We start from the raw sequence: 24,768 nt of genomic DNA, 5'->3' as shown, positions 1-24,768 counted from the left end.
TGTAGCGGATGTAACCCGATCCTTCCGGCGGGTGAAGGTCCGTAAAGCCGCGGGTCCAGACGGCATTCCGGGCCGCGTCATCAGAGCGTGCGCGCGCCAACTGGCTGGAGTTTTCACGGACATCTTTAACCTGTCCCTCTCCCTGTCTGTGGTCCCCACATGCTTTAAAACGTCCACCATCGTTCCTGTACCGAAGCAATCAAAAACACTCTGCCTAAACGACTGGCGTCCTGTTGCTCTGACCCCCATCATCAGCAAATGCTTTGAGAGACTAGTCAGAAACCACATCTGCTCTGTTCTCCCCCCCTCACTGGACCCATTGCAGTTTGCATACCGCAAAAAACGCTCCACTGATGATGCCATTTCATCCACTATTTACACTGCTCTCTCCCACCTGGAAAAGAGGAACACATATGTGAGAATGCTGTTTGTAGACTACAGCTCAGCATTCAACACCATTGTGCCCTCCATACTTGACATTAAACTCCGGGCTCTCGGCTTAAACAGCTTGCTATGCAGCTGGATCCTGGACTTCCTGTCAAACAGACGCCAGGTGGTCAGAATGGGCAGTAACATCTCATCATCACTGACTCTCAACACTGGAGCCCCTCAGGGCTGTGTTCTCAGCCCACTCCTGTACTCTTTGTACACACATGACTGTGTGGCAACCCACAGCTCCAACACCATCATCAAGTTTGCTGACGATACGACGGTGGTAGGTCTCATCACTGACAATGATGAAACGGCCTACAGAGAGGAGGTGCACACTCTGACACGGTGGTGTCAGGAGCACAACCTCTCCCTCAACGTCAGCAAGACCAAGGAGCTGGTGGTCGACTTCAGGAGGAATGAGAGAGAACACCGCCCCATCACCATCGATGGAGCACCGGTGGAGAGAGTCAGCAGCTTCAAGTTCCTCGGTGTCCACATCACAGAGGAACTCTCATGGTCCGTCCACACCGAGGCCGTTGTGAAGAAGGCTCATCAGCGCCTTTTCTTCCTGCGACGGCTGAGGAGGTTTGGAATGAGCCGCCACATCCTCACACGCTTCTACACCAGCACTACAGAGAGCCTGCTGACTGGCTGCATCACCACCTGGTACGGCAACAGTACCGCCCGCAGCCGCAAAGCCCTGCAAAGGGTAGTGCGCACGGCCAGCTGCATCATCGGAGGTGAGCTTCCCTCCCTCCAGGACATTTACGCCAGGCGGTGTGTGAAGAGAGCTCAGAGGATCATCAGAGACTCTAGCCACCCGAGCCATGGGCTGCTCTCACTGCTGCCATCAGGCAGACGGTACCGCAGCATCAGAACACGCACCAGCCGACTCCAGAACAGCTTCTTCCCACAAGCAATTAGACTCCTGAACTCTTGATCCATCAGGATCATAACACACACTGGACAGAATATCACTCAGCACAACCCACTGTAGATACACACACATTATATACACATTTATTATAATTTATTATTTATCATATAGCACCTATTGTACATTGGATCTCTACTGTGAATAATAATGTATACTGTACATTGTATAATATTATTATTATTATAGCGTAATGTATATTGTTTAATGTATGTTTTAGTGTGTATATTGTTTAAAGTATATTGTTTAAAGTATATGTATATTGTAAGTATGTGTATATTGGTTAAAGCTGTGAGAACCACACTCACATTGTGTAAATTATTTATTGTTTATTGTAGAGTTTACTGTGCTGTGAGTAATTGTGGGCGCATCAGTGTAATCTGATGCTGCTCTAAATGTTGTACATGTCATGTCGTGACTACTATGTTGCTCGGAACTGCACCAAGAATTTCACCTGCTGTTGCACTTGTGTACATGGCTGTGTGACAATAAAGTGATTTGATTTTGATTTTGATTTAAAGCCCATCAGTGTGTTGCTGGTGATATGAAAGAGTAATTTAATGGTGCTTGTGTGTATGGTTGTGTTGCAATAATTTCATTTTTAGAAAGGAGTGTTAAGTTTTGATTGCAGTGTTTCACTTTGGCATAGATGTGGGTTGTTCATCTCCAAGTGCTGTGTCTGATTGGCTGGTGTGTAGAGTTGACATAATGAGCCAAATTCTGCAAAAAGTGTGTAAGCAATAGGCAAAAACTGTAATGCAGCCTAACAATCAGTCAATTGATTTGAATAATATAAATTAAAAAGTGTTTTATGTGTATGCCATAGTAAAGAGATGTGTTTTTAGTCTATATTTAAACTGACAGAGTGTGTCTGCTTCCCAAACAATGCTAGGAAGACTGTTCCAGAGTTTAGGTGCTAAATAGGAAAAGGATCGACCACCTGCAATGGTTTTGATATTCTAGGTAGTATCAACTGGCCGGGGTTGAGAATGCAATAGATGTGATGGAGTATAATGCGTACAGTGTACATTTTAGGACATCCTCAGACCTCAGTCATATGATGAAAAGGCATCATGCCTCAGACTAAAAGTTTCAGTCTTTAGACAAAACTGTATCACGCCTCAGGCCGAAAGGCTTCAGACCTCAGGAAAAACAACCTCAGGGGTCAGGTCTCGTACAAAAAGGAGTCAGATATAAAGGCATCAGACATAAAGGCATCGATCGGACAAAAAGGACTCAAAGCCCCGCAATGTATTCACTGTGAAGTTCATTTTCTTCTTTGCTTAGGGGTAAAACAAAGTTTGAATTGCAGGGCAATATGGTGAACATCCCGAGTCTGACACCGTCCACACTGCTGCAGAGCAGTGTTTCCATAAATGTCACAATATCTTCAATTCAGCGCTTCAGTCTATTCATGTCACATTTATTAACATAGGCCAGTACTTTATACAATAGATTACTTTAAAGCAGCAGCTTTAAATATTAAACACGAGTGTTACGCCCCGTGGCTCAAAGGGGACATAACAAAAATAGGGACACACAAGTAAGCCGAAAATAGAATACTAAATTTATTAACACAATAGAACTGTACAGAAAAAAACAGTCATGTAAAAGTCAGGAGTCAGTGGTGTAAAGTGTAATGAATGCATGTAAGGGTAATGTGCTATAGTAGTAGTGTTGGATATACCAAAGAAACAAGATCAAAGGAAACCAAACGCAAAACGAAATCAAGTCCAATCTGCAGCCCTCCTGGCCTCTTCATCATACTCCTTTTAACAAGGCCCGACATGAAGTAAGCAACAGTTTCTGAATGAAACCATCCGAGAACAGCCACTTGAGAGGGCAGAGCCAGCCAACTATCCACCTCGGCCTGGGGAAAACCCCACATAACACAGGAGTAACAGAAAAAAACTGTGTCAATATGTGTGTGTGTGTGTGTGTGTGTGTGTGTGTGTGGGCATGTTTTTGTGAAATATCAGGACACAAATGTGTATAATGACATGGGTATGACACAGGTATTACAAAAAGAGGGTGAAATATGAGGACGTTCCCCATGTCCTCACTTTTCAAAATGCTTATAAATCATACAGAACAAGTTTTTTTTCACAGAAAGTGAACTGCACAGTCTCCTGTGAGGGGTAGGTTTAGGGGCAGGGGCAGTGTGTGTGTGTGTGTGTGTGTGTGTGTGTGTGTGTGTGTGTGTGTGTGATGGGTAGGTTTAGGGTCAGTGTAAGGGGATAGAAAATACGGTTTGTACGGTATAAAAACCATTACGCCTATGGAATGTCCTCACATTTCACAAAAACAAACATGTGTGTGTGTGTGTGTGTGTGTGTGTGTGTGTGTGTGTGTGTGTGTGTGTGTGTGTGTGTGTGTGTGTGTGTGTGTGTGTGTGTGTGTGTGTGTGTGTGTGTGTGTATGTGCGTGATTATCTTATTTCATACCTCAGGCTTTTATGGCTCTTATATGCAATTCAATGATAATTAAGAGATCAACAAATCTCCCAAAAGCCTTTTATATCATATTTGACATTTACATTAACATGGAAATTTTTTAATGGAATTTTTACATTTAAAAAGAATTTAAAAAAAATAAATGAATAATGAAGTAAACCCAAGTTAATTCAGTCCAGTAAATGTTCATCTTACATTTACTTTATTACTTTATAATAACCATTAAAGATTTCACCATAAAAAAACTTTATTTGATAAAAAGGTATGAATAACCAATCAGAGGGGCAACGTATCCTAGAACATACAAACATAAAATCAAAATTCATGTTTTGTTTTTTTTTTTATCATGAAATTGAATTCAAATTGTCCATGTAAATTCATCCACTGATCTCATTAGTAATCATCACAGATCCTCAGTGGTGTAGACTGGGTGTAGGTGTTTGTACCGCACAGATACCCCAAACTAACAAATGGATAAAGTTTCTCATTAAAAGACTGATCAGTGTAAGAGTAGATATGAGACATGGACTCCACGTCATAAAAGAACACAAAACCCCCGTCGTAATCCACAAACACGCCGACCCTCTGAGGCTTCACTCTTAGGGGAAAAAAGACTTTTGGTGAGTCATATGACAGATACTTGTCATATCTCCGACCCAGAAGCCAGTATCCATTCTCAGGATTCAGATCAACTTCCCCCTTCCTGTTAATGGATTCTCTGGCCACTCCTAAATCCCACTCAGTGTGCTCCTTCACCTTCACCTCATAGTAATGACACCCTGAGGAGAATCCCTCCTTCCCAAGAACACCAAGATATTTATCAAACCTGTCATTTTGCTGTACTATTAGTTCTGTGTTTCCATCTCTCACTCGTTTCCCATTAAGAGACACGGTGAGACATGGATGAGCTGACTCAGAATCCAGAGTCACATTCACTGTCAAAAAAATAAATATATATATATATCAGATGTACTCATTCTTTTATGTACTTAACATGTGACACAAGGTCAAATTATCTTATGTTTGAGGTTGTCAGCTCTGCACACTCTGGACATTCATCAACTTCATGAGATGACCCATGGCATGTGTTTTAAGCATAAGGCTGGCATATCTAATACTACGATTTTTAATTGAGCTGACAATACGAATTGTAATTAAAAGGTGAAACATTTTCACTAGTGGTCTCAGACTTTTGGTCCTAATTACTGTATATGAAAGTAACAATAATAATGATAAAGTTTTATTTTTAATAGTGCCTTACACCCGTTTCACACATACTCCGTCTGCAGTGCGTGTTCCGGTGCGTATGTGGTGCAGGAGCAGCACGCGCTGTTGTGCTTTTATATATGCTGCGTGCAACTGATCCGTGGTTGTATACCACAAACACTCAAACCACTGCCCAGGCAGTGCACTGGCACTCAGGATTTACTGCTTCGGCGTATTGCTTTTAGAGGGAAAAGCTGCCCAACACTGCTGATCTAGGATCTGTAATCCACTGTAAGAAATTGTAATAATAGCATCTTATTAGCGATGATTTGGCAAAAGAGCCAGTGCGTTTCTGTATTTGCACTCGTCAAATGATTAAATTTCCAACATGCTTCCCCTTCGGTAATGTAGCCAATCACAGACATGTTTATTGATTTCTAAAAACACAATGGCCAATCACAGGTGTTGAAGTTAGAATCCACTCACCGCTCGAGTTGTTGTCCAGTTCTGCACGCGCTAATCCTCTCTAATAAAGTGTAGACATGTAAATAAGAGATTCATTGTGCCGTCAGCTTCACTGATTAATATAACGGCACTCTGTGAGATCGCGTTCATTGAATGAGTGATAGCTTTTAGTGATTATAAAGGGAGCACATTTGCGCACTGTCTAGGCGATATAAAAAATATATTAATAGGCCTATAATATATTCAGAATTTGAATAAAACTTTTGTTTTCCATTCTTGACAAGCGGCCACATACACACTTTAATCCATAGACCCATATCTGCATATACATGCGGGATTCATTCTCGAAATTGTGATGACTGACAGTGATATTTATGTATCGAAATCAGGCTCATATAATTGTCAGGAAAACACGATTCCTGGCTGCATATCAATATTCGTGGATCACTGGATTTTTGCCAAGTTGTAAAGAACACTATATCGAGTCCAACCTTTAGTTTAAAATGATAACTGTTTGTTTTACTCGCGGTTTCCCCTTTGAACTCCAGTCACGCAGCAGCTCTTCTGCCACTCAGTCCCGGCTGAGGGGGCGTGTTCCGGCGGGAAAGTGACGTCGATGCATACCCTCTATACAAAAACAGCCGACTCTTGTCTTATCTTTTGTTTTTAAACCCTTTAAACCCACTAACTTGTCAGTGCAGTAGCGTTATGATTCACCTGAGCAGTAGAGGGCGCTCTGATTAAAAACTGCTAAGGCTTATCTTCATAAGTGAACAGAGAAGGAGAATAAGTAGGAAGTTGATTCTCTACCTTCATGGAGATACTTACCTCATGGTCTTTACCCTGTTTGAGGAACTTTATAGTTCAAAGCTCATCTGTTAGTAATTGTAATTTGTTTTTTTCCTCTTTCTTTATCAGTCATGGTGGGTAGTATATGGTTATGGTTTGTTTGTTTGAATGTTTCTACGGAGGGTTTGTGTTCTGGGTATATATGGAGTAATTGGTGGATTATACAACTGAGAAGATGGAACTAAGAGAATGGATTTTCATCTACTGTTTGACTGTAACACGGCTATATTTCAGACATTGAGGCCTTCTCTTCCAATTGGATTTGGCTGGGGAACCATCTTGAAACTGAAGTACTGTTTTCTCAATTTATCTTTCAACTGAACAAAGACTGAGACAAACGTATGGTACTAACTGATCCTAAGGAAAGGCTGGGATGCGGGGTGATGGACTGTTTGTTATTCCCTGTTTCTAACTGGTTGACCAACAAGTATTTGTATCATGATAACTCTGTGTGTTCTATGTAATTATGCTTAAAGGCGGAAATAACATTTTACAATTCTTATTTTTATATTTCATATTGTAGTGTTTACTATAACTGATTTATCTGTGCACTTCATTAATTTTTAAAAATTAATTTACCCTTATAATCTTTAATCAAATACGTTAAGTTTCCCTCCCCCATCGAAACGACTTCTCCCCCGGTCATGTGCTATGGCGCGAGGGCGGGGCTATCGCCCCCTATCTCGTTTCTGCAAAATATGCTCAGTAACATATGTAGAAAAGATTTAGAGAGAAAATAAATTTATCTAAGAGATAGATCAAGTTTTTCTCCACAACTGAGTGCAAACTGGCATTCAAATCTGCTTCCATTTTGTTAGCAACGCCCAACTTCCAACGATCCAATCAATTCCCGAAGGACGAAATCAAGCCCCGCCCTACATTTTTTTCTAATTTCAGAAGCTGTTTCACTCGGATATACGTCACAATAAGGAGAAGACGATCTCAACTTCCGTTTCACGCCGACTTTAATACATTTGACTCATGAGCAAGTTTGGTCCCTCATTACATGTAATACCTAAACTAGGGTTAAAGGTATAGGTGTTACAACGTGTTGACTTTGAAACAGAGTATATTTTAAATTAAATGCATCTGTGGTAAAATTACTAGCTTTTCGTGTCATTACATGTTTATTTTACTGCGAACGACATGCTGTCATTTTAATTCAGAAGTTCAGCACAGCAAAAAATAGACTCTGTACGGAAACAATCGCCGCACTGCTGCAGACGCACCGCACCTGGAACGGACTGACGGACAGCATCCGCGTGCAGTGTGAAAGCTGTAATCCGTTAACATGGGTACGGAAAAAAATACGCACTGCAAACGGAGTATATGTGAAATGGGCGTTAAAGGGTCAATGGCCGTATTTAGAATATCACAAGCAAAAACAATACAATAAAAAATTATGCATAACATTATTTTATGGTTTATAAATCTTTTGATTGCATTTTACAGATATATATATTATATGCATATATGCATGCTTTAAAAGTGTTTTACAGTAATCTGTCAAATCACACTAAATTATGAATTTGGATGAAATTATGAAACTGCACTTTTTACTCACCTTTATGCTTTCTTAAAAATGTGATCACTAAAAACAGACGGCAAAGTTGGTTAAAAAGGGGTCAAAAAAATAATGCTTTTAAATTAACCACATATTTAGTCACAAGCTATTTTGTGGATAAAAAAAAAAGTATATATATATATATATATATATATATATATATTTTTTTTTTTTATATATATATATATATATATATATATATATATATATATATTGTAAATATCATTGATGATAATTACCATCTTTTAAATGGCTCTTTTGACATTGTAAAAATTGATAGTCTGAAGAAAGTTCTAAATAAAAAAGAGAGAAAAACACATGATGAGAAAACGTATGACTTTGTTTCTTAACACTATGAACAACTTTAAAGGTCCCATGGCGTGGATTTTTTCTTTATTTTATAATGTTTCCTGAGGTGTACTTATATTGTAAGTATGATTTTTACATCATAAAATGTCAATTTGGAAATAAATGGCATTTTTTCTATACTGATATTAGCTCTCTGGCATGAATGCTCTGTTTCAAGGGGCGTGTCTGCTGTGAGACATCAGTGTAAACGCCCACTGTTGTAATTGGCTGACATCTTTGCATTTGAAATGAGCGGAGGGGGCGTGGTTTAACAAGGTCTGCTAGCACTGAGAGAGAGAACGGACTGGGCTCTCGTGGACCAGAAAGACTGAAAGGCTTGCTGATAAAGTTATATTCTACCGAGTTGTTGAGAGCACTGTGAGTTTATTTTGTTTGTATCTGAGAGCTCTGAATAAACACAAGTCCCAGTCACGCCAACCCTGTCTCCTCCCTCCTTATTCTATGAGCTTTGTAACACATGAAATATACTATTACAGCCGTCGAGATGAACAAATTGTGAAAGTGTTGATTATAGCATTATTTTTAGATCTTTTCCCATCACATGAACGGCTGCACAGACAGTCAGTTGATCGCGAGAATCATGGGCGTAGATTGCGCAGGGGAAGGGGGGATGTGTCCCTCGCACCTTTAATAAAACGTACATTCGTCTCCAGTACCGAGTCTCACCGGTCCAAGTCGACCCGCTCCGTTGGGGATTCGAACCGCCGTCTAGTCGCACCGCTCTCCTACGTCTGTTACACGGGCAAGTTTGTTTACGTATAAGCCAATGTGAATAAATCTAAATTTAAATTCAAAGACACAAAATAAAATATACATGACCTGTTATTTTATTAGTATCCAAAAACAAGGCGATCTGAACACCCATGGAGTGCTAACACTCTAATTCATACTCAAAGCCGGAGGGCGCCCTCTCACAGAAAGTAAAAAACGGATTTGTAGAAGTAATCACGTTCCAAAGGCATTCACAGCACTGAACCAGCAGCTGAATACAAAGAATTATGACTGATGAAACGCGACGACAAACACTATTTCGACAATATATGGTTCATGTGTGTTTTTCAAGCCATCTCAAGGTATTTATTGACAATAAAGTAAATGAATAATGCAGTGCTAACTGACATCTTTTTTAATGTTTAGTATCTTCTGTTCACCAAGGCTGCATTTATTATATAAAACAGCTGTTTACTATGTGAATATATAGGCTAGTAAACGTGTAATTTATTCCTGTGATCAAAGCTGAATTTTCAGCATCATTACACCAGTCTTCAGTGTCACATGATCCTTCAGAAATCATTCTAATATGAGGATTTGCTGCTCAAGAAACATTTATGATTATTATAAATGTTGAAAACAGTTGTGCTGCTTAAAAATGTTGTGGAAACCATGATGCATTTTATTTTTCAGGATTCTTTGATGAATAGAAAGTTAAACTAACTGCATTTATTTGCATTAAATAAAGCACTTATTAAATAGAAATCTTTATTTATATTATAAATGTCACTTGTGATCAATTTAATGCATGTTTAATGAATAAAAGTATTAATTTCTCTCTTTTTAATCTTACCACAAAAGTTTGAATAGTATCATGGTTTCCACAAAAATGAAGCAGCAGCACAACTGTTTTCATCATTGATAATAATCACAAATGTTTCTTGAGCAGCAAATCATCATATTAGAATGATTTCTGAAGGATCATGTGACACTGAAGACTGTGGGATCATGTGACACTGAAGACTGTGGTAATGATGCTGAAAATTCAGCTTTGATCACAGGAATAAATTACTTAATTTCTTTTTACTATATATTCACATAGATAACAGCTGCTTTACATTGGCATAATATTTCACTGTATTACTTTATTACTGCATTTTTTATTAAATAAATGCAGCCTTGGTGAGCAGAAGTCTTCTTTCAAAAACATTGAACAATTGTAATTTTTTTACTTTTCTAAACTGCCTTGTTCAGTGATATTTTTTTTTAATTGCATAAAATCCATGGGTACTTAATGCACAAGTGTTTGTAGTGCATAAACCAATCATAAAATTGGCATAAAATACAGGGGAAAATATACATATTAGTGGTTATTGTTCAGCAGTCTGTTTGATATCTTACTGAATTAAAAGCAAGAGATCAATTAAATCTGTCAATTAGACAGAGGTCAGAAAAAAAATTGGTATTATACCTGACATTTCTGTCCCCCTCACTTCTGAAAAGACGGCTACGCCCCTGGCGTGAATGCAGTGATCTCGTCATTGCAGTGCTATTTCTCTCACAAAATGCTTTGACCACAACTAACAGCAAACACAACATCAATATGAATACAGTAAGAGCGATCATTTTGCAGCATAACAGCGTCATTCATTATAACGGCAGTTTGGGCAAGTTTGCAGATACACTCACGACGCGTGATTGACAGATCCAGACATTATAAAGAGAGTTCTTTGATATAATCACACTTTAAATAACAGATTTGTTTCATGCTAGGCTACTAAGAGAAACGATGTGAAGTTGATCGGTTTGTCACTGGCTTGATTCACGGAAGCATAAACAAATGATTTAGAAATCACTGATCACGGATCAGGCATTAATGAACTCTGTTACTCACTGTTTGTGGCGGTGCTGTCGAATCCATTAGGTAAAAGCCTGTGCTGACATTGCGAGTAAAATAAACGCAATCCATTTCCTCCGAATTCTCTGGGCGGGCAACGCAGAGGAAGGGGAGGTAACCGTTCCTCGTATGACGGCATAACAGGGAAGATCACGATCTGCTCGTCTGAGCTCTCATTTTCTCAAAGGCAGAGAGAGACAGCCAGAACTCGGTTTACACCCATCAACATTTCTAGCCATTTGGGGACAATATACAGGCTAGGGGAACTCAAATTAATGTTAAAAAACCTCATAAAATGAAAATTTCCCGCCATGGGACATTTAAAAATGAAATTGATCAAATTACAGTCATACTTTAAGTTTGGGCTGCAAGATTATACATTTTTATATAATTTCTTGACTTTTTTCACATATGTTTTATAGCTGACTCTTGTCTGCTTTATTTGATTAACCAACAGCCATTACAAAATATAGGAATTTCAGTTTAGAGTTTTTCAGTTCAATTTCAGTTTTTTTAATTATTGTCTCCTTGTCATCTTTCATTGCCTGGAATTTAGATTTTATAAACACATTCGTAATAAACATTAACTTATAATATATTTACACCTAATGAATTAAATATAAAACAGTTATGAACCTTACCTCTGCTTTTATAAACAAATGCAACTATCAGTATTCCTGCAATCACAGTGAGCACAACAAAAACTGAAATCATGATGACTGATGTCCTCCAGGAATTAAACATATTACCTGCAAGACAAAACAGTGGATCACATTGAGCACATTCTGTCCAGTAAAACATGTTAGGTTTAGTATAATAAAGTGGTTCCCAATCAAGTTCATGACCAAACCTTATTCAACTCATCAACTCATTAGTAGAGACTCCAAGACCTGAAATGTGCTTGTCAGTCAAAAGAAACATGCAACATATGCAGTGCTGGGGAACTCCAGGACCAGGATTGGGAACCACTGGCATAATTGGCATATTGTAATGCTCTACTGGGTGGTTGCCCTGCTCGCTTTATAAATAAACTCCAGCTGGTCCGAAACGCAACGAATTCTTACTAGAACCAGGAAGTCAAGTCAAGTCAACCTTATTTATATAGCGCTTTTAACAATGCAGATTGTTTCAAAGCAGCTTTACAGTGTTAAACAGGAAAATAATGCAACATATTTTATTCAGCCGTATAGCCATTCTGGAGAAAACGGTGATGTCATCAGTTCATTTCAATTATCATACAGTGACAGTGTGGGCTTTAGATCAGTAATTAGTTTATATGGTTAATTTAGTTTAATAATTAGATTTTTTTGGATATTTAGTTGAAAAATGTAGTGTCCCAAGGAAGTGTGACCATATTAGCCCAGTTCTGTCAACACTGCACTGGCTCCCTATTAAACATCACATACATATTAAAATCTTGCTTATTACTTACAAAGCTCTAAATGGTTTAGCTCCAGTATTTGAGCGAGCTTTTAACATATTATACTCCATCACGTCTACTGCGGTCTCAAAATTCTGGCCAGTTGATAATACCTAGAATATCCAAATCAACTGCAGGCGGTCGATCCTTTTCCTATTTAGCACCTAAACTCTGGAACAGTCTTCCTAACATTGTTCAGGAAGCAGACACACTCTGTCAGTTTAAATCTAGACTAAAAACACATCTCTTTACTGTGGCATACACATAGAACATTATCAATTTCTATAATTTTTTCCTGTTTTTTATGTTTTTTCTTGTTGAGAAAAATATTTTGCCGTTGATTTTCGTGCTTTGGATCTGTTTTTTGATCAGTTAATAATCAGTTTCCTAATTTAGTTTTGGAGGTCTCCAGCAACAGGTTTACATGCATCAAAGGTCAAAAAACACTTTCATTTTCTCATAATGCACACTGCACATCACCACAATATTCAATGATTCTCAAACGACTCGATGGATGGATCAGTCTCTCTAAATCCCTCCTTTCCACGAGCTACTCTGCTCTGATTGGTCAGATGGCCCAGTCTGTTGTGATTGGCCTAAAGCAACGGCTCTCAACCCTGTGCTGGGGAACCCCCACCACTGCACATTTAGCATGTTTCACTCATCAGGATGCCACTTTTACTTTTGTTTTGTGTTTGTTTATAATTCAAGTATGTTTGAACGTTTGCTGGTTCCGGCCTCCTTCTTCCCCGAGCCTTTAACTTTAAGAGAAAGAAAATGCATAATCAAATCCAGTGTCAGTTCTTACTTGAGGCGCTGATCTCCGTCTCCAGCATGTGATGTCCCAGCTTGACTCTGCAGTGAATCTTGATGTCTCTGTGATGTACAGTGATGGTGTGTTTCACACTGAATCTGTACGTGTTTCTGTTTGTCTCTGTAGTTTCTGGGCTCAGTCTGACTCCTTCACTGTCCAGCAACTCAAGATCAGGTTCAGGATACCAACCTTCAGATTCACACTGTAGATGAAGCCCCCCTGAACGATCAAATCCATCGACAGTGATCAGTGGAGGAGTTCCTACAGCTACAGATTAACAAGAACACATTTACTGAGTGGACATGTATGTTGTCTGCCTATAAACCTGTTGTTGTTCTGCTGACAAGAGCAAAAAACTATTTTATAAATGAGCATCTTACACCAAATGCATCGTGTATACGCTCATTAAATGTTTTCATTTGTTACCTTCAACTTTGACATCGAAAGTGACATCATCAAACCAAGATTCGGACTGAATAAAACACTTATAACGCCCTTCATCGGAGACTTGAACTGTTGAGAGTTTGAGTGATGCGTTTCCTGTCTGTAGATCTTGATTATTCAGTTTTGTTCTTCCTCTGTAGGACTGAATCTGCTCTGTGTTTCTGTCTTCATGATCCTCATAGCGATGCACAAGTGATCCTCTCAGATCAGATCTATACCACTCCACTCTCATGTCCACAACATTCATGCCAGGTTTGATAAAACACGGCAGAATCACACCTTCACCAGCTAAAGCAAAGACAGGATCGGCAGGTCCAACTACTTCATACTGCTCTGTTACAAGAGAAAGAAAGCAGGTCTGAACTACATGTCCTAAAGGTTTTCACTCTTAGGTAGTTCCAGACAAACAGTGCTTTATGAATATCATGTATGCATGATGATAACTCATAAATTACCTGAGCGTGAGTCTTTAATTCCACTAATAAGCAGGAGAGTCAAACAAATGAACTTCATCTCGGATGGACACAGATGCTGAAAATAACATTTTAGTACAGAATGTGTGTCACCATGCATGTTTTTTGTTTCTATACTTGCCTTCATGGCCAAATGCAAGATCCACATTTACAATCTGCTTACAAAAAGTGGTTAAACCGGTTCAAGGCAGAGCAGGATACAAATACAACCTCTCACCGCTTTCATATATATATTCACATGATTAAGTATTACATGCAATTAAACTGCTGATTGCATCAATGGTCCTCAAGTCACACTCATGCCAGACTTCAGATAAATGTGCTTCTCAGTTTATCCATGACTTACCTTCAACTCATTGACTGTGTTCTCAACAATGTCTTGACGTGAGAGTTTGTACGATCTCAAGGAAATAATCCCTGGTTTAGTTTCACTTTCATGTTTAACTAATGTAGCAAATTAGCTCAAACGAAATATGAATAATTAATTATAAATCAGCTAATTATTTGATAAAGTCTGTATGGTGCTCAGGTGGCCTGTATACAGTAGCCAGCACAAATGTCAAACGGGATTTATCACTTACACTAGCCTCACTTACACTAGAATTATGGCAACCTCGGTTAGGATTTTTCCCCTATGTGTGTTTATTGCTCTTAGGGCATGAAAAACGAGATTTGAAATGTAATGTTTTTACACATTTTCAGAGATTTTCAGATGTCCACTTGAGTGGGCAGTATGTGTTTATGGTTTTAACTGAAGAGATGCTGTATTAAACACATTAATAGCACAGCAATATTGTGTGTATTTAACACACCAATGAATAAAATGATCTAAAATCATGTGAAAATCATAAAATATATACAATAAACTTAAAAGCTAAATATTGCATATATAACGTGGTTATAAATTTTACTGTACATGTTATGACTTATGACCAAAATTACAGTTTTTGTTCAATTAATTGTTGTTGTGCGACCTCTGGTGGCAACATTAAGTAAAATGATATCAGAATATTTCAACATGTTAATGAATATATATATATATATATATATATATATATATAATTTCAGAGAAGACATAAAACAATCAAATTTCGCTTTAAACACATTAAAAATTGGGGATGAATTTACATACTTTTGTTTATGAATATAACATTTCGCCAGCAATATAAATAAATTAACAATGTTTTCAAGACCTTTGTTAACATTGTTTTTTTAATATATATAATACAATCCTTTAATGTAAAATAGTAATTAATCGTTACTAAATTAAAGATGAATTCTGCTAATTCCCTCGAAAAACGGGATCATTTTACATGCAAAAACAAATGTGTCAACAACTCTTTCTCACTTTTACAAAAAGAGCATAAATCATCAACTTCAGAGTATCTTGACATTAATGATTAAACAGGGTAGATGGTATGCAAAAATTAAATGTATTTCTTTAGTTTGATTATTAATACAATAGTTAAAGGGGATTAAACAAGCTCACGTCCAATTAGTATGATCAATTATAGAGTTCCAACATTTTTTTACTCTTTTATTTTGTTTTTGAAAAATAGTACAAATATGTTTGTTGTTTGCATTTTTTATTAAATTCAACGCCGTTTAATATTAATTTTGGGTTCGTCATTATTTTTGAGTTATATTGAATATGACTTCTAACAAGCTGAACCAGAGTGCAAGAAATAGCTTTAACAACAGAATTAAATTCCTTAAAATGCACAGGGAAAATGTGGGTTCGCATGAATTATTCCTAAGTTAAAAGATTCCCATAATTATCAAACATATTCATAAGATGATTAATATCCCTGTTAGTAAGTAAGTAAGTATGTAAGCCTTTATTTGTCCCGCAGTGGGGAAATTGCATTTATACAATGGTAAAATAGTATCACACACACTAAGATAAAACAGAAAAACCTAAAATAGACTCTACATAAGATAAAATAAAAAAAATGCTAACAAATATTGCATGTTTCAAGAATTGCACAGTGAAATGGCCCATTACTAAAATATTATAAAAATATAGCGACAGTAAAAAGAGTTTCATGCTAGCAGTGTTCATTGTGCAGTCTGACTGCAGCAGGAAGAAAAGACCTTCGGAATCTCTCCTTCACACACCAAGGGTGGAGCAGTCTGTGACTGAAGCTGCTATCCAGAGCTGACAGAGTGTCCTGCAGGGGGTGTGATTCATGGCCCCGCATAGATGACAGTTTTGCCAGGACCCTTCTGTCACCCACCTCCCTCACTGAGTCCAGAGGACAGCCCAGGAAAGAGCTGCACTTTCTGCTTACCTTGTCCAGTTTCCTCCTCTCCTTCTCAGTGATACTGCTGCTCCAGCAGACCACACCATACAGGATGGCAGATGCCACCACAGAGACATAGAAAGTCTTCAGGAGCGCCCCCTGCACTCCAAAAGACCTCAGTCTCCTCAGGAGATAGAGCCTGCTCTGACCCTTCCTGTACAATGCTTATGTGTTGAGAGTCCAGTCCAGTTTAACCAATTCCTTAAAAATAAGGATTTATTGGCAACCAGTACTGGCATTATTCCAGAGGTGTGAGGGGAGAAATTGTGTGAATAGCACATTTCCCAGGCTTCCCATAATCTATTAGCAAATACTAATGTAATTAATTTATAATCAATAGTTAGCAGCCGTTGTTTCTCTCTTTTTTTTAATTAACTGATTTATTTCTTACAATGTTTTGAACAATGAACATACAAAGTCTGTGCTGTGTGGAGCTGGTGGCCTGATGCAGGTCCTTCATACCAATGGGGGCTGCAGAGGGGCTGAAGGACAGCAGCTCAACTGGGGCTGAGGAACTGGCTGAATGAGGAGGTGGGAGAGGGAGGCTGGATAGGGAATACAGGGGACTCTGGAGATATAGGGAGCGCTGGAGATACAGGGTAGTTGGGAATCACCTCTCCAAAAAAGTCTATCAAGTCCACCTCAAACCAGTTCTTAAGTTCGTCAAAATATTTCAATTTATGAATTCATTATCTCAAGTCCAACATACACTTTTCCATAGTTAAAGGGTTGTGAGTAGGGCTATCCTCCCAGCCCTCAAGCTCCAAAATCACTTCCTCAGTGACGTATGGTGTTGCCGGCTCACGCACCTGGTCAGACTCTGTCGGTGATCTGGGCTCCGAGACGATGAAACACTCCGTCCTTATCCTCGGCACGGGCTCATCTCTCACAGTTGGCTGGTCTCCATTGTCTGTGATGGGCTCAAGCAAATAGCGAGTCGCTCACTGCTGTTGGTTGTCTGGTCTCTGGTGGTGGAGTTGGGTAGGTGTCGAAGTCATCCTCCGCGGGTTCGATGGTGAAAGGCGAATCGTTGTGTACCAGCATCTACTGCACAAAACGGCGAAATCCTCCTTAGGACCGTCCGCTTTGAGAGCTTGCTCAGGCTGGCATGATAAAAAAACATCATAGCATAGTGTCTCATAGCAGCGGTTACCCCCCACATACATAATAAAAAGTGTGGAAGCATACATTATAATACAGTGAGTATCGCAGGTGTCTCTCATTAGCATTCACTCCAGCTGCCTCTTTCTGCCCTGTTGCAAGCACCATAACGTTAATAAAACTTTAGTACATTAGCTCATACATGTACATGATTTCATCAGATACCTTTCCATCGGCTGTGGAGGTGAAGACAACAACTTCCACGAGTCCACGCTCATTCACGCCTTTGTTTTGAAAAAGCGACCTCTAGTGGTGAAAATTACATATTGTTTTAAACCTTATTAAAAACGTTGTTATAGGTAAAGGATTGGAATTTTCTTTTTTTGAGTTCTACATGAACCCCTCACTGCTCTACTTGCTGTGTTGTGTGACCCTTGGTATACTTTATTTTTACCACAAGTTTCAAACAACATACGAAACTTAATGAAACTTGATGTAATACTGTAACATGAATGTTTGGTTGAATCGGTGCTTGAAGTGGAAAAAATAAAGTGCCGGTACTCACCAGAGGGGGCGGGGCTTTGTTGGGGGCGTGGTTATGGGGGGATTGTTTAGTCAATAATTCAAGAAGGTCCGTATTTTAAAGCTCTTTCTAACTTGTTCTCAGCCTTAGAACTAACATATAGTTCTTGTAATTGTTTAACTATATCATTTGTTACAATAAGGGTTTATTTACAAAGCAAGACCATTGACGGCACCTCATTAGGCTACCAGGCAGGCCAGTGTTCACTTTTTTCTTTCTTTTTTCTAATTAAATAGCAACACAGTTAGAAACTATAGCTGGGTCATTCCTGGTATGCGGTAACATTTTGGCTTCATAAATGAGACAATTTCGTTGTACAGCTGTACAATGACAATAAAGTTTTCTATTCTATTCTATATATGCATTCAATTTTATCATGTCCTCAGTGCAAAGTAATCAACTTCCAAAAGAACTATAAACCATGAAATGATAAAAATCTCAAAATATTTTTAGATTATGTTATAGAATAGGCTAAACTACCTCTAGTTACACATATAAATCATGTGAAACTATAGTTTTTTTTTTTTTTTACAATTGTCTTAATTTAATGTGTCCCTGAAGTCATCTTTAGTACGTATTTCTCGACTTCCAAAAAAGACCACAATTTCATTGAGACAATTTTCAGGAAATTACATAATTAGTTTTTCCTGCTGGAATTCAACCGTACAAAATTAAGTTATGGTCTTCCACCCTGTTAGGCGAGTCATTTTTAAATAATAATTTGACAGCAACGTTAAATGTTTTGCATACCTATGTTTTATTTTATAAGTGCATACACATAAGAAACTATACAATTAAACAAAAGTAACCCGTGTAAATATGACAGATATGTGCAGTAAAGTGCAGATATGTGCAGACATTTGATTGCATACCTGTGTATACATTGGTAATGTAACATTTGTTAGGTGGAATTTAGAGCTTGCACTGCTATTGGATAAAAACTGTTTTTGAGGCGGTTCGTCCTGGTTCTAATTGATCTGTACCGTCTGCCTGATGTTAGCAGATTGAAAAGAGAGTGACCTGGATGAGATGTGTCCTTTATGATGCTGTAAGCTCTCTTGAGGCAGCGGGAACTGTGTAGGTCCTCCAAGGTTGGGAGAGGGCACCCGATGATTTGGTAGAACGATACCAGCAGACTCTGGGCGATGTTGTTCTTCCTAAGGACCCTCAGAAAGTAGAGTCTCTGCTGTGCCTTCTTCACCAATTCTGCGGTGTTCATGCCCCAGGTCAGGTACTTCTCAATATGAACTCCCAGAAAATGGAAATCTGTGACCCTCTCCACACTGTCCTCGCCAATGAATAGGGATTGAATGTCTGTTTTTTTCCTCCTGAAATCAATGACTAACTCCTTTGTCTTTGATGTGTTCAGGAGCAGGTTGTTGTCTCTGCACCACACTGACAGTCGCTTCACATCATCCCGGTAGGCCGACTCATCAGCCCCTGAGATCAGCCCCACTACTGTGGTGTCGTCTGCAAATTTGACAACGGTGTTGCTGGAGTGGAAAGGAGTGCAGTCATATGTATAGAGGGTATAGAGCAGGGGGCTCAACACACAGCCCTGGGGGGAGCCGGTGCTGAGACTAAGAGCTGTGGAAACTTGGGAGCCTGCTCTGACCCTCTGTGTGCGTCCTGTCAGGAAGTCTTTGATCCAAAGACACGTGGAGTTAGGCAGACCCAGGTCCAACAATTTACACACCAGTCTATGGGGGAGGATGGTGTTGAACGCAGAGCTGTAGTCCACAAAGAGGAGCCGAGCGTAGTTCCCTTGCTGCTCCTATATATATCAATAAAAAGGTGTGTAAAATACAAAATAGTATTTTTAATACCTATTATATCTGTTTAAGTGATAAAGAAGACCTACATTTATAATTTAAGCCATTTCTTATGTGACTCATTTTATAGAAAATATGAGTAAGTAAATCATAAAGACAGAAAAGTCACTGTAGAACAGGAATGACCCAGCTACAACATGCGGCTGTTGTCATCGGTAGAAGTGGTGCCACTCTCGTCCTCGTCACCACTTGTGACACAAGTGCTTTGTATTTTAACCACAGATTTTAACCGAGCAGCTATGGTTGCGCGTTTCACACACCCTCTCTGGACCTCTTTGAGTTGTTGACACTGACAGCGGCAAGCCACGCATGCGCTTTTCACTTGTAAAACTCAAGGGTGTATGGGTAATGTAGTCTCTGCTCGCAAATGAGCGTACCGGTAAGCTAAAAGCACGTTCTGGGCGCACGGAGAGGTGGCGGTACGCTCAAGAGCTATACTTGGAAGTGGCGGTACTGAGTACCGGCGCGTACCGACCCACTTAAAGCACTGGGTTGAATCTACTGATGTGCTATAAAGCATGGTGAGATGATCAGTGTGTGTGTGTGTGTGTAGAGAAACAAGAGCAGTTCATGAAGGATGTGTGAGAATCCTGCTTGACTTCTGACCTGTGATTCAACTGTATTTGTTGATGGATTCACTGCATTGTTTCATATAAAGTGAAGGCAAGTCAGAATGTGAGGTTCATGTTTATAGGAGAGGAAAATAAGTCTTCATTACACTTGTAATAATAGCCACTGTCTTATGCACAAACCCATCAGAATAAACCACATCCTCTCTAGATCTGTGTAACTCAAACCACAGCAGCAGCTTTCACACGCTGAGCTGCAAGAGTCACTGTGAACTCATTTGTTTTACTCTTTAAACACACTTTTCTCTTCTGTGTGTCTGTTTAGTGAAAAAAAAATTAAAAAAAAAAAAAAAAATATATATATATATATATATATATATATATATATATATATATATATATATATATATAATATTCCTAAAATATATTAAAACTACTGTAAAAATTAAATTATATAAAAAATACACCACTTTTTTTAAGGTGTCTTTGTTACACTGTATTTATACATTTAATTACTGAGTAATAATATATGGTGTAATACAGATATCTTAAAATAAAGTGTAACCCAGTGGTGTAATAATAATAATACAATTATCACATCATTTATAGTTATTACTATAGTAATATGTAACACGTGTAACAAGGACACTGCAAAATAACATCTCACTTCACTTACTGTAAATCTGAATACAAAAATATATTATAAAAAATATGCCAAACATAAACTCATAACCCAAGGTAAAATAATGTTATGAAAGTCCAAACATGATGAATATTATTATCGTAATTATGCTCATGTATGGGTGCTGGTGTTGTCAGATCTGTTGAATGAGTGTAAACTAATACAAATCTGACTTTGTCAAGTCAAGTCAAGTCAAGTCAACTTTATTTATATAGCGCTTTTAACAATGTAGATTGTTTCAAAGCAGCTTTACAGTGTTAAACAGGAAAATAATGCAGCATAATTTTATTCAGCTGTATAGCCATTCTGGAAAAATTTCAAGTATCATACAGTGACAGTGTGGGCTTTAGATCAATAATTTGATCAGTAATGTAGTTTAAATGGTTAATTTAGTTTATTATTTAGATGTATTTCGATGTTTAGTTGAAAAATTTAGTGTCCCCAACTGAGCACGCCAAGCCAGAGGCAACAGTGGCAAGGAAACCAAAACCCCATTAGGTGACCTAATGGAGAAAAATAAACCTTGGGAGAAACCAGGCTCAGTCGGGGTGCCAGTTCTCCTCTGGCCAATTAACAAACAGCGTATTATTATTATTATTCTGGCAGTTTTACAGCTCGGAGGTCATAATAGATCAGAATATTCGAGGGACCGGGGGCAACATGCTGGAGACGGGTTTATTGAGGATGATGTTGATTAAATAATTATTAAAGTGCAATATTCGAATGATCGGAGGCAACACGCAGGAGACGGGTTTATTGAGATGCCGTGTCGATGAGGCAGTTTCAGGGGGAGTCTAATCACGGTCTCCCAGACACTTCGGGGTCATGTGTTGGTCTTCTCTGGGTGCAGGTCCACCATCTGAACTGGATACGGCCTGGATCCGGCTGACTGCAGTAAACCTCGGGATAAAACAGAGAGACTATCATTAGTGTAGATGCCATTCTTCTGATGATGTAACGAGTACATCAGGTGTTATGGGAAGTGTTCCCGGTTCCGGCTGACCTAGTTAATGCAGCCTAACAATCATTTCATTGAAAAAGTGTTTTATGTGTATGCCATAGTAAAGAGATGTGTTTTTAGTCTAGATTTAAACTGACAGAGTGTGTCTGCTTCCCGAACAATGTTAGGAAGACTGTTCCAGAGTTTAGGTGCTAAATAGGAAAACGATCGACCGCCTGCAGTTGATTTGGATATTCTCGGTATGATCAACTGGCCAGAATTTTGAGACCGCAGTAGACGTGATGGAGTATAATATGTTAAGAGCTCGCTCAAGTATTGGGGAGCTAAACCATTTAGTGCTTTGTAAGTAATAAGTAAGATTTTAAAATTTATGCGATGTTTAATAGGCAGCCAGTGCAGTGTTGACAGAACTGGGCTAATATGGTCATACTTCCTGGTTCTAGTAAGAACTCGAGCTGCTGCGTTTTGGACCAGCTGGAGTTTATTTATTAAGCGAGCAGGGCAACCACCCAGTAGAGCATTACAATAATCTAACCTTGAGGTCATGAACGCATGAACTAACTGTTCAGCATTTTGCATTGAGAGCATGTGCCGTAATTTAGATATATTTTTAAGATGGTAGAAAGCAGTTTTACAGATGCTAGAAACGTGGCTTTCAAACGAAAGATTGGTATCAAAGAGCACACCCAGGTTCCTCACTGACGACGAGGACTTGACAGAACAGCCATCAAGTGTTAGACAGTATTCTAGGTTACTACTTGTGGAGCTTTTTTGTCCAATAATTAAAAATTCAGTTTTTTCTGAATTGAGTTGCAGGAAATTACCAGTCATCCAATGTTTTATATTAGCTATGCATTCCGTTAATCTTGTGAATTGGTAAGTTTCTTTAGGGCGTGAAGAAATATAGAGCTGAGTATCGTCAGCATAACAATGAAAACTAACGCCATGCTTCCTAATGATATCTCCCAGTGGTAGCATGTACAGGGTGAAGAGTAGCGGTCCTAGCACTGAGCCTTGCGGTACTCCATACTGAACTTGCGATCGGTGTGACATATCTTCATTTACTACTACAAACTGATAACGGTCGCATAGGTATGATTTAAACCATGATAATGCAATTCCACTAATACCTACATAATTTTCGAGTCTATTCAAAAGAATGTTGTGGTCGATAGTATCAAATGCAGCGCTAAGATCGAGTAACACTAATAGAGAGATACAGCCACGATCGGATGATAAGAGCAAATCATTTGTAACTCTGACGAGAGCAGTCTCAGTGCTATGATACGGTCTAAATCCTGACTGGAAATCCTCACAGATACCATTTCTTTCTAAAAAGGAACATAATTGTGAAGACACTGCCTTTTCAAGTATTTTTGACAGAAAGGGTAGATTTGAGATTGGTCTATAATTGACTAAATCTGTAGGATCAAGTTGCGGTTTTTTAATAAGTGGTTTAATAATTGCCAACTTAAAAGTTTTCGGTACATATCCTAATGACAAAGATGAATTAATGATATTAAGAAGAGGATCTATGACCTCTGGTAGCATCTCTTTTAATAGCCTAGTTGGTATAGGGTCGAGCATACATGTTGTCGATTTTGATGATTTAACGAGTTTAGCCAATTCTTCTTCTCCTATAGCAGTGAATGAGTGTAATTTTTCCTCAGTGACACTACAATGCTCTGTCTGATGTGATGCTGTATTAGACGGCTGCATGGTTAAAAAAATTTTCCTAATATTATCAATCTTACATGTGAAGAAGTTCATAAAGTCATTACTGCTGTGCTGTTTACAATCATCAGAAGTTGAAGCTTTATTTTTGGTTAATTTAGCCACTGTATCGAATAAATACCTTGGGTTGTGTTTGTTTTCTTCCAAGAGAGTTGAGAAATAAGCAGATCTAGCAGTTTTTACGGCCTTTCTGTATGTGATCATGTGCTCTTTCCACGAATTACGAAATACCTCTAATTTTGTTTTCTTCCAGCTGCGCTCCATTTTTCTGGCTGCTGTTTTAAGGGCCCGGGTGTGCTCGTTGTACCACGGCGTTGGACTAAGTTCTTTGTAAGAACTTCTTTCCACATACAGGAAGTAACCATCACCTGTCACTTGAATTATTGGTAATAATAATGAGAGTGATGGCTGATTGCTACTCATAAGTACTTGTAATATACACATTACATTAAATTATATGTACTATTATTCTTCCCAGAACACACATTCTTCCCAATGCAGTTTACAAGAACGTGAATAGATTTGATTGTTGGGAACTAGCGGCTATTGATGTGAGAATATCTGTGGATTCACATCAGAAATCTCAGCTGGATCATGACCATCAAGAGGTGAGTTTCATTAATCATTAGTCGTTCAATAATCTCTCTTAGAAAGAGCCAGATTGGTTTGGTGGAAGCTTTTTGGTATCTTTTATGGCTTCTGATCTCTCACAGAAACATGATTTTTGAATGTCAGTGTGGTTTTCACGAAGGGGAATGCTTGCTGAAAAGCTGCTGAGCACCATAAGATCAAAACCAATCCGGGCCACGGTTCCCAAAAGCATTGTCCTTGTCACATTAATAAAGAACAAAAAAACTATTCAGATAATCTGAGCTACACATTCTCAATACATTGTCTGCTTTGCAAAGGAACTTTCATGCTCACACAAACTTTACTAAAATAGTTCCTTAACTTTTGAATAGTCTTTTTACA

General features: G+C 38.6%; 3 protein-coding genes across 3 annotated transcripts in view; 1 reads left to right on the top strand and 2 right to left on the bottom strand.

Moving 5' to 3' along the window:
• The window catches only part of LOC307126351 (GTPase IMAP family member 9-like), a 584,370-nt gene that overhangs the window by 362,687 nt on the left and 196,915 nt on the right, over window positions 1-24,768 (top strand). The gene's annotated exons all lie outside the window — the stretch shown is intronic.
• Window positions 1-24,768, bottom strand: part of LOC307135411 (galactose-specific lectin nattectin-like) — a 125,178-nt gene that overhangs the window by 48,519 nt on the left and 51,891 nt on the right. The gene's annotated exons all lie outside the window — the stretch shown is intronic.
• LOC307130682 (butyrophilin subfamily 1 member A1-like) lies at window positions 3,867-14,444 on the bottom strand. Its single transcript, XM_079823784.1, has 8 exons — window positions 14,378-14,444; window positions 14,014-14,089; window positions 13,541-13,891; window positions 13,109-13,381; window positions 11,522-11,629; window positions 8,143-8,196; window positions 7,904-7,930; window positions 3,867-4,754 (listed from the first exon to the last, which is right to left on the bottom strand). The coding sequence occupies exons 2-8, from the start codon at window positions 14,069-14,071 to the stop codon at window positions 4,213-4,215; spliced, it is 1,413 nt and encodes a 470-aa protein (XP_079679910.1). The 5' UTR covers window positions 14,072-14,089; window positions 14,378-14,444; the 3' UTR covers window positions 3,867-4,212.

This window comes from Gobio gobio, assembly GCF_949357685.1.
Source record: "Gobio gobio genome assembly, chromosome: 1".
NCBI classification, from domain to species: domain Eukaryota; kingdom Metazoa; phylum Chordata; class Actinopteri; order Cypriniformes; family Gobionidae; genus Gobio; species Gobio gobio.
Note: the sequence above shows the minus strand (reverse complement) of the source record. Positions and strands in the feature narration are given on the sequence as shown.

Bases quoted from the DNA above. Each gene is read 5' to 3' on its own strand.
- LOC307130682 (XM_079823784.1), bottom strand. From the start codon at position 14,071: ATGAAGTTCATTTGTTTGACTCTCCTGCTTATTAGTGGAATTAAAGAC. The intron at 7,931-8,142 runs GTAATTATCATC...GTCTGTTTTTAG, and splicing joins AAAGAGCCATTTAAAAGATG to TGATCACATTTTTAAGAAAG. The intron at 4,755-7,903 runs GTGAGTAAAAAG...TTTTTTTGACAG, and splicing joins ATTTTTAAGAAAGCATAAAG to TGAATGTGACTCTGGATTCT.